A 17,997-nucleotide genomic window follows, 5' to 3' on the forward strand; every position below is an offset into this window, starting at 1 on the left:
GGGGCTAGTTGAACTCCTCCTCTGTTCCTCCCCAGTAGCATTTTGACCATCTTCCGACCTGGGGGTCTCATCTTCCAATGGTATACCGACATATCTCTGGTTGTACTGATCCATTTAGTTTTCACGGCAAGAATACTGGGGTGGGTTGCCATTACCTTCCCCAGGGATCACATTTAGTCTGACCTCTCTGTCATGACCTTCCCGTCTTGGGTGGCCCTTCACGGTTTAGCTCATGGCATCATTGAGGTGCTCAAGCTCCAGCACCACGACAAGGTAATGATCCTTTGCTGAGGGCAAAATTGTTACCAGAGACATATTCTTGTTGGATTATCTATGCCTCTGATTATTGCAGAGCTATGACCTAACATTTGAAATCTCTTAACTTGTCCATTGAGCTGTTTATTCAAATACTGCATATGAGGCACATGCTGTTTATAGAGCACTGTTACTGCTCTATTACTGTAATTTACTGTTGCTTTTTTAAAATACTATTTGGAAAGTGCCCTCATTTTTCTTCTTACATTTATTTTTGTTTGGGATAGAACTATAGCATCTCTTTTGTACAATAGAAATAGTTTCTTGTAGCCAATCTGGGTACATGCTAGACTGAAGGTGTTAAGAATTCAGCGATGTCATTAACATATAAATGAAACTGAGCAGAAGCTAGAATATTCCTTGCTTTGCCCCTCTCTAGAAGGTACAGAATCTGAAGGACCTCACACCTTTAATAAAATATTCTTATCCGTTGTGGAGAAGGCTAGTATTTTATGGGGGAAATGATGTTTGTTTGTTTGCATAATATTTTTTTTATTATTTTTTATCCTGCCTTTATTATTTTTACAAATAATTTAAGGTGGGGAACATACCTAACACTCCTTCCTTCTCCTCTTTTCCCCACAACCACCACCCTGTGAGGTGAGTTGGGTGGAGAGAGAGTGACTGGCCCAAGGTCACCCAGCCGGCTTTCATGTCTAAGGCAGGACTAGAACTCCCAGTCTCCTGGTTTATAGCCCAGCGCCTTAACCACTAGACCAAACCTGCTCTCACTTATTACAACTTTTTATATCCCAACTTTCAGGATAACAATCCTCTCAAAACATCTTTAAAGGAATTAAAGAATTGTAAATAAAAGTACAATAACTGTTCCTGAAAAACAAACAAAAGACCTCCAAGATCTTTCCCACAAGGCAGTTGATGACAATGGCTTGCCTACTCAAGAAAGGACAGGTTTGAGTGATGGTTGTTGACTCAACGTCCTTCTCTTTTTAGAGATCCTTTCCAGAGGGAAGTTGCTGACAACAATTCTGCAGGGTATAGATTGGGGAAAAAGAGTCCAACTGAAACTCTTGTGATGGTTGTTGCTCATCTTCATTCCTCAGCTGATAGTAGTGGCCCTGGCATAGGAGAAGAGAAAGAGCCTAGCTGAGCAGCTTTTGGGAATGCTTGTTACTTGTCCAATGTACCTTATTCAAAGTGCTGTCATTCAAATTGTTCCCTCCTAGGCTAACTGATAAACACCACTCTGCAATTGGAAGCAATTAGTCTTCCTTCCATTCTTACCCTTAGAACATTAATGCATCCTAGTTCAATAGGTTAGATCAAAGGAATGATCTACAGTTTCCCCACCTGTCATGAGTACTGATAGTGAGCAGGAGGGGGCCCCTAATCAGGGGGAAAAATGTGTGCGTAGTTTAGAGGCTTTGAACCTTCCTTCAAAGAAACTCAGAGCAGACCCGCCTTGAGTTTTGTGTTTATCTGTGTGGGTTTCCCATGGTCTTTCAGTTTGGCAGGATCTTCTGTCTACTAGAGTAGTTCAATAAACACTAGAGACCAAGATACCATCTCGGCATGGTTCTTCGCTCTAAGATAGGACATCAGTCCTGCCAAACTGAAAGACCATGGGAAACCCACACAGACAGGCGGGTCTACTCTGAGTTTCTTTGAAGGAAGGTTCAAAGCCTCTAAACTACGCACACATTTTTCCCCCTGATTAGGGGCCCTCTCCTGCTCACCATCAGTACTCATGATACCGCCTATCTTAAACCCTACTTGCTGATATGCTACCATAACTGTTTTCTTCAGTAAAACTCAGTTAATAAATATGAGCCCATCTGTCCTAACAGTCAGGAATCACGCTGAGATGAGGAGTAGGTCTCTAGTGTTTATTACTGCTACATAAGACAGAATCCTAACAAACTGAAGAAGCATGGGAAAACCCAGACAGATAAACCCCAAGAGTTAAGGCACATCTGATCTGTGTCTCTTTGAATGGCTGCTTAATTCCTCAGTACTACGCATGCATTTTCCCTCCTGGATAGAGGCCCCCTCCTGCTCGCCATCAGTACTCATGACACCATCAGCTAATATAAAGATTAAAAAGTTCTGGAGATACAAGATTTTTAGCTTCAGTTGCTGTTATTGGAAGACATTCAAGTAAGTTAGCTAAAATGTCTGTTGTTTGATTGACCTTAGCATCAGAGTCAAATGATAATGATGGAATGCTGCATGAATTAATCAGAGGCAATAATGCACTCCAGAATCATGTAAGCATTCCTCAATAAGCCTATTAATTATACAAAAAGGGGTAATTAATAAATAATTCCACTACTGTAGGAAAAAAAGTTATTAATGTTTGCCAGCTTGCTATTCTCCCTTGAATGAAAATTTTATTAATTAAAATTTTGAGCAGTGTATCCATTTAGCAAGAAGCCTGGATTGATACTACTATGTTTGTGTTAAATTATTCTCAGTTGATGTTTAGCTTGTTAGTATGTCTGTAAAATTGTCCACCCCTACATATTATTCCCTTTATTCTTAAATAATTGCATAACTTGTCAGTCAAAATCTAGGATGTTCATCTTTTGTAGCTAATATTGCTGAAAGTGTATGGATATGGACCATTGCAAAAAACCTTCTTCTTTGAAAGATAATTCCATCTAAAGCAGTTGCTGCTGTTTAATTTTCATGCGGGCAGTCACATAAAAAGTAGATGTTACTGAACACCACACCACACAAGCCAACAGGCCTGCCTCAGTTACAGTTACTGGAGGGTGCTGATACCCTGGAAAAGTGAAAGCTTCTGCCTAACTTCCCCAATTAAAGTGGGCTGATGGGAATGTCTTCTTCACTTGTCTCTGCACATAGACAAGACTATCAAAGGCACTGAAATCACCACTTCAACACTGGCAGCTAAGAAGTGGAATGTCATTTCACTTTGCAGAGCTGCATCAAATGGGCATTTGACCAAAAGTTCAACTGAAACTACATGAGCCCTGATGCTTCTCACAGACCCATATCATTCCTGCTCCCCAAACAGCCTGGTTGTATTTAAGAACTTCAAAAGATCATGAACTACTCCAATCAGCATATGTAGTATGTCTGATACCAACACCCATTGATAATGGCTAGATAAACTTAGATCAGTTCATCTGCCTCCATTAGGACATAAAGACTCTAGAAAAGCTGTATTATTATCTGATTTTGTCCACATTTTATTCAATGGAATGTATGTAAACACTATCATCATATTGATTTCTGAGAACATAAGTATAGCAGACCCCAAAAGATGAGTGGGTATAAAATTTACAGCTATTTGCCCTTACTATAAATGGCAAACATTGAGCATTCCAAAGGACAGGAGAGTGGGGAAAAGGAAAGCACAGTTGCATTCATATAATTTCCCACATAGAAACCATTTCACTTAGTGACAGAGTTGCCAGTCCCAGTTGTGGTCACTAAACAAGGACAACCTATATTCCACTGAAGATTTACATGATTTCCAGTGAGGTTAAAACTTGACAACGTAACCAATGATTTGGTTATGTTATTTTGCTTATATTATACTAAACCATATTCCAGAAAAATATGGTTTTCCAATTATTATTTTTATTTGTTAGACTTATAACCCACATTTTCTCTGGGAACTCAAGGCAGTTTACGGGAAGATATCCTTCATTTCATCGGACAACAACTCTGTGACTAGACTGGGTTGAGAGAGTGCTTAGCCCATAGGCATCCAGTGAATTACCATGGCTGAAAGTTGACTTGAACCTGAGTCTCTTCACTCTTAGTCTAACATCCTAATAATTCCATTATGCTGTTCTCTATCACTGCAACATTATCCTTTTAGGTTCCAATATCATCTTTTTTTAAAATCAGTTCAGTTGTGATATTTTTTTCATAAGAATAGGTTAACAACTGTAGACATACTTTATAATTTTCCCACTCTGTGTGGCCATTTTATCCTGTCACTTAATTTAACTATAATTTCCAGTTATCATTACTGGAAGTCTACAAAGTCTTCTGGTTCTGAACAATCCAGCAAATCTCAACCACTGCTTCTTCAAATTTTCATTTTTCTTATTAACAAGGACTCCTCCTTGTTAAGAAATTCTCAGTGATCATCATTTATCCAAGATGAAATCCTCTTAATGGATTTCAAATCTGTATTACCTGATAACATATCCAACAATAATCTCAGTGAAACTGCAGAAGCCCACTTGTGAAAGCATGTTCATGTTTATAATGTTCTGCTTTAAAACAAGCTGATGTTATTTCAACTTTCCTTTTTTATAATACTCTGAAAATATGTTTTCACAAATTGTTATTGTAAAGTTATAGTGTAATCTAGAAGTCTGTTAAAGTAGGCAACGTCAAAAGATTTGAAACCCAAATCCCTTATACTATGAGTAAGCTATAATGAACAGCCATTTTATTTGGACACTGAGCTGCCTTTTATTTATTGATGGCCATGCACAATCAGAATAGATCTGACAGGCTGCATGTGAAGAGCACAAACTTCTGGCACAGGATGAACATCTTTCATCATGCTTTTTTTATGATCAAAGCAAGTTTGTTGCTTTGAAGAGGCAGCTTGGAATATAATACATGAAATCAATAATTATTGCATATTCTTTTCTGATGGCTAATAAGCATAATAGAAGCTACAATGCATTTCAACAGAATTCTTAATGAGTACTGCAAAATTCTGAGGTAAAGAAATCTAGTTGATTGCAAATGAAAAAAACTAAAACAAAAAACAATAAGCAGGTATTATTTGTTCTCTGTCTGATCAATAGCACAGTAGAGAGATATTCCCTTTCTGTTGTGAACTGAAACCTTCACTAAGGAGACACATCCTTTATAAATGTAACTTGGAGTAAGGCCTATCAAATTCAGTGGGAATTACTTCTGTGTAACTAGCTCTATAGAGTTGCACAGTTTGGGGATTTTGCAGTTGAAGAGAAGAGTCTAATGTGATGCAATGATGTTGACTTCAATCAGCTATCTCTTGAAGATAAGCCTTATGCTGGCATTACCTAGGATAAATATCATAAGTCACATGCTAATAATAGCACACACTCCCAGTTACATTTTAATAATTAAATCAAGTTAGATTTCATCAGCGATCTGTAGTTGCTAATCAGCTATACTGTCTTTGAACTCCTTGTCTAAAGTGTGTGACATTAACACTATGCATACCCTCCAGTTAGGAAAGAGATGCAAGTGTTTGTGACTATGAACATTTTCCATGTGAAGGAAATTTACTGAGCCACAGTTCTTGATGACATCAGGATAATTGTCCTCACTGCTTGCTGTCCTCAATGTTTTGTAGCTGGTGGCATTTTGTATTAGAGAAAACAAAGGGACAGGATTAAATTCTTGGCTTAGGGCTGAGACATAGTCAGTGTCAGAGAGGCTCAATATTTTGAATATATTTAAATAAAAATCTGTGTCATTTGGATGAAAATGATGTTTGCTAGTACCGACAGTAGAACAGACCTGTTGTGATTCCTTTATTGAAAAATTAATATTATGCAGTGAATTGATATGTGAATGAGAGGAGCAATGACAAAAACCTTGTCACCTCTAAAACTTCAACACTCACACTAAATAGAACCAGAGTTATGGGAGATGGAGAACAGGCTTTTCCAAGCTCATGTGGCTGCTTCTTACACAGGGGCAAAAAGGAGGCAAAGTGGCTGTTTTAATACACACACATACTGGGACAGCCAGGAGCAAATTGTGAAGCCTGAAAACATGCTGGTGCTTTGAATGCACCAATGAGCATCACTTTTGAAGGATTTGCACAGCCTTACTAATATTCCCAGAAGCAATGATACTCTCACTCTGTGTATATGCAACTAAGTGAAAGTGTAAGTGCAAGAGTTAAATAAACTGATCCTTAAAAAACTGATGCCAGGGGATAAATTTACTAAGAGGTGCTAGTGCCAGTACTAAAAGTCCTTTAACAGATGCATCTCAGAATGCAGCAGATACAGCAAGGGTAACCTTACTGTTTTCAAGGATTTGCAACAAGTCCCATTTTACCTTCCACCCTACAGGTGGGGGTAAGGAAAGCTGATATTATAGGCTGTTCCTCTGTATGTGGCTCCAGCACATTTTGACTACCACTCCCATCACTCTTAGAGAGCACGGTTTGATGTACCTTTGGGGAAGATCGGTTAAAATACAGAGCCATTCATATTTAGGAGTCTTTAGGAAATAATGACTGATTGAATGTGACTGCAAAATGTCCAGTTTCAATTCTGTTAATCTCAATCTAAACAGACATACACTCAGAATCCTACTGTAGGTTAGCTCTCCTTTGATTCCTCCTCCTCCTGATGAAAATTGGCATAATGATCATTGTAATTCTGGAAGGCACCAGTTTGGAAATGGCTGTTTCACAGGATCCCAAAGACACTTGGTGTGTGAATTTTGATTTGTGGTAATCAGAGGTGCTTTGGAAATATGATAGAATGGGTTTAATTTTAATTCATTCTTGGCTTTGGTTAGATAATTACCTGGCTATTAGTTCCTTGAGTAGGAATAAAGCACAGTTACCTAGTACTTGACATCTGGTGCGTGTACTTTTTGAGACTAGGCTGTATTAAGAATTGTCTCTCATCGCTTAAAATACTCAGATGAAAAGCTATTTTTCAGAAAGCTTATGCCACCTGCTGCAGCTTTGATTTTAACACATTGGAACACTTTGCTAGGGGCAGCAAATGGAACATTAAGTACCATCCATGCATGATATATTGGTTTAAAAGCCCCCATTAATGTGTCAAATGTGCAGGAAATGATTTCCTACATATGGCTGACATACTGTATCTAGAAACCTTCTGCTTATTTAGTTTCTTGGAAGCCCCGAAGTCTGTGTGCTTATGTTAGATTTCTATATCTATGTAAATGGAAACCCTGGTATTTAGATATTGAGTAAAGTGTTGGAAATACCTTGGTTCGCTTACATTTACCAAGTGAGGTGTCAACTAAGCTGCGTGCTTGCTAGCAAATATGTCCACTGAATTCAGCGAGACTCTTTCTGAGCAAACATTATTCTGATTACACTGCAGCACTATCCATCCATTAAAACAAGTAAATCTATATAGGTTGTATGATGTCTCTCACGTACAGACTCATATATTGGTGAAACATTTTGAATTCCTCTTTCCCTTCTACCCATCTATTGAATTACCTTGTGTAATGCTTATTCAATTCTAGCACACCTGATTATCTAGATGACCAGACATTTCAGGCCAGATGTGTTGGGACTGCAAGTTTCCAAATTCCTAGTTACAGAGTTTGGGGAAGATTGCCCTATAACATGAACAGCTGGTCTTCATAGAATTCCATCTATCATAGATGATATGGTGCCTTACATAGGTGTAGAGAGAACCATTTGTTCAGCTGAAGTCACCCTTTTTCCTCAGGGCTGTCACACATTCTACCAACATTGACTCCATACTTAAGACTGCTAGGACATATTTACCATTTTCTGTGGGGAAAAAAAAGGCCAACTGTTCTTAATTTTTGTTGGTATCTGGCTTTTGTTTATTACCCCATACTTTCCATTTGGTGGACTTAAGGTACTTCATAAAAATCGCCTTGTTCGCCTTAGTGACCATCCACAGTCCAGAAAAGCATAGCCTTCCTTTCTGGAAACATGCCCTGCATATTTAAAAATTCATTCCTGCAATTATTCACAAATCCAGTATGCAGTCCTCTGAATCTCACAGAGGTTTGCAAAACTGGTTCAGTATCATTTGTGCTGTGTCTATGCATTATGTTAATCAGTGATGTTCAATATAGGGAATAATACATTATCATTATCCATAACAGAGAAGATTGCTGATTTGCACAAGCAAAATGAAAACAATCTAAACATGTGCTCTGGACCCCTACTTTCCCTGAACAAACTTGCTGTGGTTTGACAATGTTCCAGGTTTATGACTGAAAAGATTGTTCATGCAAAGTGGGAGCACTATCAAAAGTCACTCCAGATTTCGCCAGAAGTATGTTAAGGGAGTCATGACCCACATTTTGAGGATCCCTGGTATATTTCGTTATGGGCCCATTTGTCAAAACTTAGCAGAATGCTGGTAGAAGAAATTTTGTTTATTCATTTAGTCGCTTCCGACTCTTCGTGACTTCATGGACCAGCCCACGCCAGAGCTTCCTGTCAGTCGTCAACACCCCCAGCTCCCCCAGGGATGGGTCCGTCACCTCTAGAATATCATCCATCCACCTTGCCCTTGGTCGGCCCCTCTTCCTTTTGCCCTCCACTCTCCCTAGCATCAGCATCTTCTCCAGGGTGTCCTGTCTTCTCATTATGTGGCCAAAGTATTTCATTTTTGCCTTTAATACCATTCCCTCAAGTGAGCAGTCTGGCTTTATTTCCTGGAGTATGGACTGGTTTGATCTTCTTGCAGTCCAAGGCGCTCTCAGAATTTTCCTCCAACACCACAGTTCAAAAGCATCCATCTTCCTTCTCTCAGCCTTCCTTATGGTCCAGCTCTCGCAGCCATGTTACTACGGGGAACACCATTGCTTTAACTATGCGGACCTTTGTTGTCAGTGTGATGTCTCTGCTCTTAACTGTTTTATCAAGATTTGTCATTGCTCTTCTCCCAAGGATTAAGCTTCTTCTGATTTCCTGACTGCAGTCAGCATCTGCAGTAATCTTTGCACCTAGAAATACAAAGTCTTTCACTGCTTCTACATTTTCTCCCTCTATTTGCCAGTTATCAATCAAGCTGGTTGCCATAATCTTGGTTTTTTTGAGGTTTAGCTGCAAGCCAGCTTTTGCACTTTCTTCTTTCACCTTCATCATAAGGCTCCTCAGTTCCTCTTTGCTTTCAGCCATCAAAGTGGTATCATCTGCATATCTGAGATTGTTAATGTTTCTTCCAGCGATTTTAACTCCAGCCTTGGATTCCTCAAGCCCAGCATGTCGCATGATGTGTTCTGCATACAAGTTGAATAGGTAGGGTGAGAGTATACAGCCCTGCTGTACTCCTTTCCCAATCTTAAACCAATCCGTTGTTCCGTGGTCTGTTCTTACTGTTGCTACTTGGTTGTTATACAGATTCTTCAGGAGGCAGAGAAGATGACTTGGTATCCCCATACCACTAAGAACTTGCCACAGTTTGTTATGGTCCACACAGTCAAAGGCTTTAGAATAGTCGATAAAACAGAAATAGATGTTTTTCTGAAACTACCTGGCTTTTTCCATTATCCAGCGGATATTGGCAATTCGGTCCCTAGTTCCTCTGCCTTTTCTAAACCCAGCTTGTACATCTGGCAATTCTCGCTCCATGAATTGCTGAAGTCTACCTTGCAGGATCTTGAGCATTACCTTACTGGCATGTGAAATGAGTGCCACTGTTCGATAGTTTGAACATTCTTTAGTGTTTCCCTTTTTTGGTATGGGGATATAAGTTGATTTTTTCCAATCTGATGGCCATTCTTGTGTTTTCCAAATTTTCTGGCATATAGCATGCATTACCTTGACAGCATCGTCTTGCAAGATTTTGAACAGTTCAGCTGGGATGCCGTCGTCTCCTACTGCCTTGTTATTAGCAATGCTTCTTAAGGCCCATTCAACCTCACTCTTCAGGATGTCTGGCTCTAGCTCACTGACCACACCGTCAAAGCTATCCTCGATATTGTTATCCTTCCTATACAGGTCTTCCATATATTCTTGCCACCTTTTCTTGATCTCTTCTTCTTCTGTTAGGTCCTTGCCATCTTTGTTTTTGATCATGCCCATTTTTGCCTGGAAGTTACCTCCGATGTTTCTAATTTTCTGGAAGAGGTCTCTTGTCCTTCCTATTCTATTGTCTTCTTCCACTTCCGCGCATTGCTTGTTTAAAAATAATTCCTTATCTCTTCTGGCTAACCTCTGGAATTTTGCATTTAATTGGGCATATCTCCCCCTATCACTGTTGCCTTTTGCTTTCCTTCTTTCTTGGGCTACTTCTAGCGTCTCAGCAGACAGCCATTTTGCCTTCTTGGTTTTCTCTTTCTTTGGGATGTATTTTATTGCCACCTCTTGAACAATGTTGTGGACTTCTGTCCATAGTTCTTCTGGGACCCTATCTACTAAGTCCAGTCCCTTAAATCTATTCTTCACCTCCACTGCATATTCTTTAGGAATATTAGTGAGCTCATATCTAGCTGATCTGTGGGTCTTCCCTAATCTCTTTAGTCTGATCCTAAATTGTGCAAGAAGAAGTTCATGATCTGAACTACAGTCAGCTCCAGGTCTTGTTTTTACCGACTGTATAGATGTCTGCCACCTTTGGCTGCAAAGGATGTAGTCAATCTGGTTTCGGTGTTGTCCATCTGGGGAAGTCAATGTATAAAGCCATCTCTTAGGTTGCTGGAAGAGAGTGTTTGTTATGCAGAGTGAGTTGTCTTGGCAAAATTCTATCAGCCTATGTCCTGCTTCGTTTTGTTCACCCAGGCCATGCTTACCTGTAATTCCAGGTGTCATTTGACTGCCCACCTTAGCATTCCAGTCTCCTGTGATGAAAATAACATCTCTTTTAGGCGTGTTGTCCAGTAGGTGCTGCAGATCCTCATAGAACTGCTCTACTTCAGCTTCTTCAGCATCTGTGGTTGGGGCGTATATTTGGATCACTGTGATGTTAGATGGCTTGCCCTGAATTCGAATTGAGATCATTCTATTGTTTTTTGGATTGTATCCAAGCACTGCTTTAGCCACTTGACTATTAATTATGAAGGCTACTCCATTTCTTCTGTGGTCCTCTTGTTCACAGTAGTAGATTTGGTGGTCATTTGATGTGAAGTGGCCCATTCCAGTCCATTTCAGCTCACTGATGCCCAGAATGTCTATCTTTAATCTTGACATCTCACCAATAACCACATCCAATTTGCCCTGGCTCATAGATCTTACATTCCAGGTTCCAATGGTGTGTTGATCCTTAGAACATCGGATTCGCCGTTCACCACCAGCACCGTTGGCCGCTAGCCGTCCTTTCGGCTTTGAGCTAGCTGCGTCATCATGTCTGGGGCTAGTTGAACTCCTCCTCTGTTCCTCCCCAGTAGCATTTTGACCATCTTCCAACCTGGGGGTCTCATCTTCCGATGGTATACCGACATATCTCTGGTTGTACTGATCCATTGAGTTTTCACGGCAAGAATACTGGGGTGGGTTGCCATTACCTTCCCCAGGGATCGCATTTAGTCTGACCTCTCTGTCATGACCTTCCCGTCTTGGGTGGCCCTTCATGGTTTAGCTCATGGCATCATTGAGGTGCTCAAGCTCCAGCACCACGACAAGGTAACGATCCTTTGCTGAAGGGTAGAAGAAATACTATGCAGATTTAATAAGGAACTAATCACATAGTGATACAAATACCAAGGAATAACTATGAATGAATGGCAAAAGGGAATGGTGAATATGAGAAAAAGAGTGTGGCTCTTCCTAACTCTTCACCAGAGATTTGTTTCTTGTTTCAACCTGTTCATATATACTACTGGGTGAAAATAAATACTGTACATATGAATCAGTTCCTCATTTGATAGTCTGGAAATATCAGAATGTTTGAAAAACAGGCTACCCCTGAAAGAGGAGTGGATGAGTCTTCTCTGTGAGAAAGCTATTTGAGTAAAAGAATATTCCTATCTAAAACAAAGAAATACTGCAATATATGAGAACATTTGTAATAGAGAGTGTTGTAGATCACATCTGCTATTGAACATAATGTTGCCGGTGAGTTCGGGTTTTATAGCTTCCAGTAATAGCAGATAATTGTGATAAACGATTCATATCAACTACAAGCAACACCTTTTAAAATTTCCATATCTGGCAACCGTAAAGCATTTCTGAATGCTTCAGTAGACCTCCATGACCAAAAGCAGCTTTATGATTAATTTCATCTCAGTGTGGTAATTAGCATGGTTTTAAGCGATTCCTGGAAAACAGGCTGATAGAGGCAGAAGATTAACCCACCACTCTTTTTTAGAGCAAAGGACAATGTACATATACCCAAGAATGCATGAGTTTCTCCTGGAATCTGCTAGGCTTTTTATTACTCAGATGAAAGAAAGGGATCTTTCAAAAATGGCAGAAGAGTCCTAAAGATAGAAATCAGAGCAAGGGGTCCCAAAGAAAAAAGCTTGATTCAAGTAAAAGCAAACAGCTTGGTGGGGAAATACATACCTAAAAGGAAGCCGGCCTTGAAAACCACTGGAAGTTGTTTTCTCTGAAATAGCTGTCTTGTTGCCCTTCATCCTAGATACCCCAAAATGGCACATACTCCATAGTAAAGTATTTATTTCATGTCCCAGGGTTGCATTCTGGCATTCGGATTAGATCCTAGCATTGGGACACCCCTAGTTCAGAAAGTGTGGGGTCTAGCTCACTGGAGAAATACATTTTTATCTTCTGTGATGATGGAATAAATGGGTGGCTCTGCCTGTGGTTGTGTTGCAATGCATATGTGAAAGCATTTGGCACAATATAACAGTGTGCTTATTGCCTTTTATAATATATTCTTACAGATGCAAAAGAAGCCATTTTCATCAAAGACCTAAAAAGTAAGACTTATTTTTCTAATTATGTTCTAATCATTTATTTATTTAACTAATTTCAGTGTAACCAGAGTTTGCTTCGATACATCCCAATTATGCATATTGAAGTATATCATTTTATACATTCTTTTTTGGGTAAAAGACATTTTGAGCTCCACAGGATTTACATCTGGTCAACCTGCGGAGAATTGTGCTGTAAAATTGTAAGAAAATGCAAATATGGAAAGAGTGAAGCCATTTATAATTTTAAAGTGACATGTTTAGACTTAGCAGTTTCTTCTATTCTGAATCAATTCACACTGCATTTTCAGTTCCCCATTCCCATTTGTGACTGACAGTTATTTCTTCCCTTCTCCATTTTTTTTTAATCTCACATCTTGAAAAAGCAAATAGGGATTGAAATGTCAACTGTGATCTCAGCTGAATATGTTCTTAGTGGCCATGAGCTGGACTGAAGAAAGTTCATGTATCTGGTTCCTATATAAAAAGGTTTGAAGACTCTTAGTCCCTTGAATAAATGAATACTAGTCCTTGGCATGAAGGATGCAAATCATTAAGCCTGGCAGCATTCTGCAGTTTCTGTTTCTGGGAAACTAATGCAGGAAAAAGTAGCTAATCCTTAAAGGCCTTCCAGAATCCTGCATTATTTAACCAGGTAAAATATGGTGCACCCTTAGCATGGTCCTAAAGGTGCCCCATGTAACCTTACAAAATGAAAGCCTTCAGCTGTGTATTCTTCCATTGAATTGCGGAAGACTTCCTGGTACTTACAGAAGAAAGAAAAAGACAAACATACCTGAAATGAGGGCTACTTAATTTAGATGACAGATCTTTTGCAGCACATTGCAGTGGTATTATTCTCACTATGCTTCTACAGTACAGCACCACCAAAATCTGCATACAACCCCATATCACAACAGTTCTCATCTGAGGGTGGGGAGGAATCATGTTTCTTTCACAGGTATAGGTTTTCCAATTGCAGCATTAAGGTGCTGGGAAGTAGATGCATAAATAAAGGGAACGCTCTGGATCATCCAAAGCAAAATAGGAACACTTGGAGACCCCTGAGCAAAAGGTCATCATAGGAAAGAGAAGCTACAAATTTGATTGCTGTTCCTTGCTGCTGATTTCAATTGTCAGTTTGGGTAGCAGGTGCTGGAATGTACAGCTTTGATGGACAATTCTGATCCTCCAGCATGGCCAGTGGTGAGGGAAGATGGATGCTGCAGCCCATCATGTCCCTGACATAAATGATCATAGTTCAATATTCTCTTCTGAGTAGCACTTATCTTTGGCATTACAGAAGGAGTGCCTGATTATTTTCTTGTCACACAGGCATGCTTGCACAGAGACAGGCTGTGAACTGACTCTAATCACATGTAGCCCTAGTGACCTGAAGTGGGGAGGGCTATTCCCATTTATCATAAAAGTTGTATCAAGCACAAGCTTTGCACTCCAGATTGTTCAATATTTGCATACATGCATGGTATATCAAAGCTGAGCTGATGACATTGATCTATGCTACAGCTTCAGTTAAAGAGCTTGAGAATAACCTACTTTGTCTTATTCTGGATGAGGAGAGTACAAATACAGAGACTTCAATTTTCCTCAGGAAGAATGCTTACATTCTCTAGATTATTCCAGTCATAGATTTTTATGCAAATGATGCATGTAGTTTTTGAAACGACTATTAAAATGAAATGGAAAGTTGCATACTACAAAATATACATTTGTTAATAATAGTAATTATCACATGATTTCAAATCACAATTTCCCCCATCACTTGCCCTGTTTTTGACTTAATAGAATTCCAAGAAACAGCTTGTTTTAATTATCTTCTCTCTTCCCTTGTGAGAAGGGTACTAAAGGCAATATTTTTCATATGTTGTTTCCCCAGATCTCTGTTTTTTGTTATGGCATGCATTGTTATGATTGCTTTAATTTGTTCTCATTTCAAGAGCCAGCAAAAGCTCCTGCATCCCCCCAGCCGGTTTCCATAAAAGTGGTAACACCAGGTAAATAATTCAATTATTTTCTCATGCTTCATTTTCAGGGTTATTTAATCACCCTTTTTGGGAACATGCATTTCTTTTTTTATTTCATTGCACCAGAGCACCATCTGTTGGAGCAGATGAGTATGGACTCTTTTTGTTCTCTGTGAAAATAAAAATAACAGTGGGCTCTGCTGTGCCAACCAACAAAACCATATATAATCATTTACAAGCCACAATAATTGGATTCACTCATTGCTTTAAACCAACTAAGCACACTGCATTATGGCTTAGCATGATGAGCGAACCTTGCAAATTGAGGAAGGAAAGCTTTTCCTTGCAGAACATGATGGGCATCGAATTGCTGAGGGTGGAATTTCTTGAAACAAGGGCCATGCACAGGTATGGTTCCTTTTAGAGGGCAAGATCAATGGATATTCACAGTGTTTCTGTAAAATATTTGGCTACATTTGCAAAATATAAATACAGATAAAGGTGGGCCAGTCCAACTACATGATATGTGGAGAAGAGCCAAAAATAGTTCATGGTTTTGCTGTTTTACAGCAGGTAGCTATTTGTTCCATTTTACAGAAGACCATCTTGTCTTTAATGAGTTGTTATATGGCTGTCCTTTACCTGAAGCCTTGTTTTTCTGGAAAACCTGTTCAAATCTTGTATAAAGACAGAGAACCACATGAAGAAGAGGAAATAAATGTAGCATTCAGATTGCCCATCACCTGACCCTTGGATAGCAGAGTTAAGCAACAACACAGGTTACCTGGTTACAGACTTCCCCATTATAATGAGATATTCAGTATTTCTCCTCTGATTAGTTAACTGTGGTAAAATTATTTCTAAAGCTGAATCTATAAATATGAATTAGCTTCTACAAATCAGAGTCCTCTTTTGTCCACATCTTTAGAGAATAGGAAGGAAGTGACAGAAAGTGAAAGAAAGTGAAAGAAAAGGAAGAATATTTTTCTGCAACTTTTGGTTTTGGCTCTATCTACCACAACTGTGTGCCCTAAATAGATGACCCAATTAAAAAAAAAATCTTGTCATCCCTTTTTTATCTGTGCAGAGACAGTGAAAGGAGAGAAACAGATGCATAAGGTATATAATTATCCTAAGGCAACAAATTATTTCAAATAGCCGCACAAGGAAATAGTTATGCAATTTGTTCCTCTGATAACACTGCATCAGGTCACTGCAGATGACCACAAGTATACTCCTCACAACCTATAAATCTTCATTTTACCAAATGAAGTTTATCCATTTTGAATAGTATTCTTCCTTCGTAAATACAATGGGAATTATGTTAACATGGCTCTGCTGAATGATGACATCCACTAGCAAAAATGGCATTATGAAGTAATTACTATTTCTTTAAAAAAATCTACTATTTGTTTAGTTATTTATGTTTCAAATTTAGCTACTGCCCATCTCATTCAAAGAGCGACTCTTTGTTGCCTTTTTCCAGATATTTTTTTAAAATCCCAGGCTGCCCACCTCCCTGGGACATCCAAGTAAAAACCAGGCCCAGTTTTGCTTGTTTCCCTGAAACAAGGTAAACCACATACTGCCATCTGCTGAAACAAACTTGTAATATACATCAGAAAAATATTTTGATTTTTCACAAATTGTTTATGTCAATATTACAACAATTGCTGAAAATGCTATGGGGCTGAATTACTCTAAAAAATAATTTACTTGTATAAATGTATTTTAAGAAAATCCTGAGCTTATGTTGAAACTATGTAGTAATATATTTGAATAATTGCATAATTAAAAATGTGAAAGCATTAAACCTTTAGGTGAATTCTAGCATGGATTCAAAAGTCAGAGCTGCTGTTAAAAATTCAGGCAGTAGTAATGAGACTTCAATTTATCTGATTTAAGTTTGTCTGAAATCCATGGGGAAATAAAAACTATGCACAATAAAATGTTTGCGGTATAATTGCATATATGTCTATTCAGAAGCAATTCCTACAGAGTTGATGAGGCTGGCTTTCACATATTTGTATACAGGATTTCATCCTTAAAATCCCCTTTTTTAAAATTGAATATAAAATTGAATTTCTCAGGATGACTTACACAGTATTAAAATCATAGTATATTTTTTAAACGAAAATAATTAAAATGTAATATATAAAATAAAAGCATAGCTGCAGATTGATTAAAAAGCTTCTGTGTAGCATGGGGGTATATGTATTGCTGTATTAACAGAGTAAAAGACATGGGGGGATATAGATACAAATATAGATATAGATAAACTGCCCAGAGTCCCTCCTCAGGGGGGAGATGGGTGGTGATAAAAATTTGAAAAATAAATAAATAAATAAATTTTATTGGAGAAATTTTTAACAAAGTAAAAACCATAAAAGAAAATAAAGAAAAACAGTAAATAGTGAAAAAAGAAAATAGAAAAAGAGACATTATAAAGAAACAGCTTCTGCTTTTCTTGACAGCGGTTATAAATACATTTATATTTTGTTCTCTCTCTAAAGTTACTTAATTTCCTTCTTTCCATAAGCTACCCTTTCTAATCTTCAAACCCAAAAATCACAAGTTCATTTTTCTCTTTTTTCAGCAAAAAGTCCATAAGGGGTTTCCAGCCACTGATAAATCTTTTACACTCATGGACTGAAACACAAATTTTAGCCATCTGAATTTTATTATATTTCACTATATTTTACATTTTTATTGTCTATTTATTATTGTATTTATATTGATACTGAATTTTAAACTTTGTTTCTGTAAACGGCCCAGAGTCCCTCTTTTGGAGGGGAAATGGGCGGCAATAAAATTCGACAAATAAATAAATAAATAAATAAAATGTAGTTGTTGCTCTTTCTCTAAGCAAACAAGTTAATTTTGCCATCTCTACTTGTTTTGTCATCTTCACCAACCATTCCTCCACTGTGGGTATTTCAGAGTCTTTTTACACATATAATAGTCTTGCAGCAGTCATCAGATATAAAAAGAATCTTCCATGGCTCTTTTCTCATTGGCTGTCCATTAATCCCAGCAAAAAGACTTCTGGATTCACTTGAACGTTGATCTTTAAAACTCTTTGTATCATTGTATGTATTTGATTAAATTATAACATTCAGGCTTTTTTACAAGTCCAAAAGACATGGGGGAATACAAACATCTTTGTCTG

General features: G+C 38.4%; 1 protein-coding gene across 1 annotated transcript in view; it reads left to right on the forward strand.

Annotated features, from left to right (window-relative positions):
- Positions 1-17,997, forward strand: part of TRDN (triadin) — a 207,467-nt gene that overhangs the window by 151,789 nt on the left and 37,681 nt on the right. The window contains exons 20-21 of the mRNA XM_063295963.1: positions 12,814-12,849; positions 14,802-14,858. Coding sequence (XP_063152033.1) covers positions 12,814-12,849; positions 14,802-14,858 — 93 coding nt within the window. The remainder of the gene's footprint in view (positions 1-12,813; positions 12,850-14,801; positions 14,859-17,997) is intronic.

This window comes from Candoia aspera, chromosome 1 (assembly GCF_035149785.1).
Source record: "Candoia aspera isolate rCanAsp1 chromosome 1, rCanAsp1.hap2, whole genome shotgun sequence".
NCBI classification, from domain to species: Eukaryota; Metazoa; Chordata; class Lepidosauria; order Squamata; family Boidae; genus Candoia; species Candoia aspera.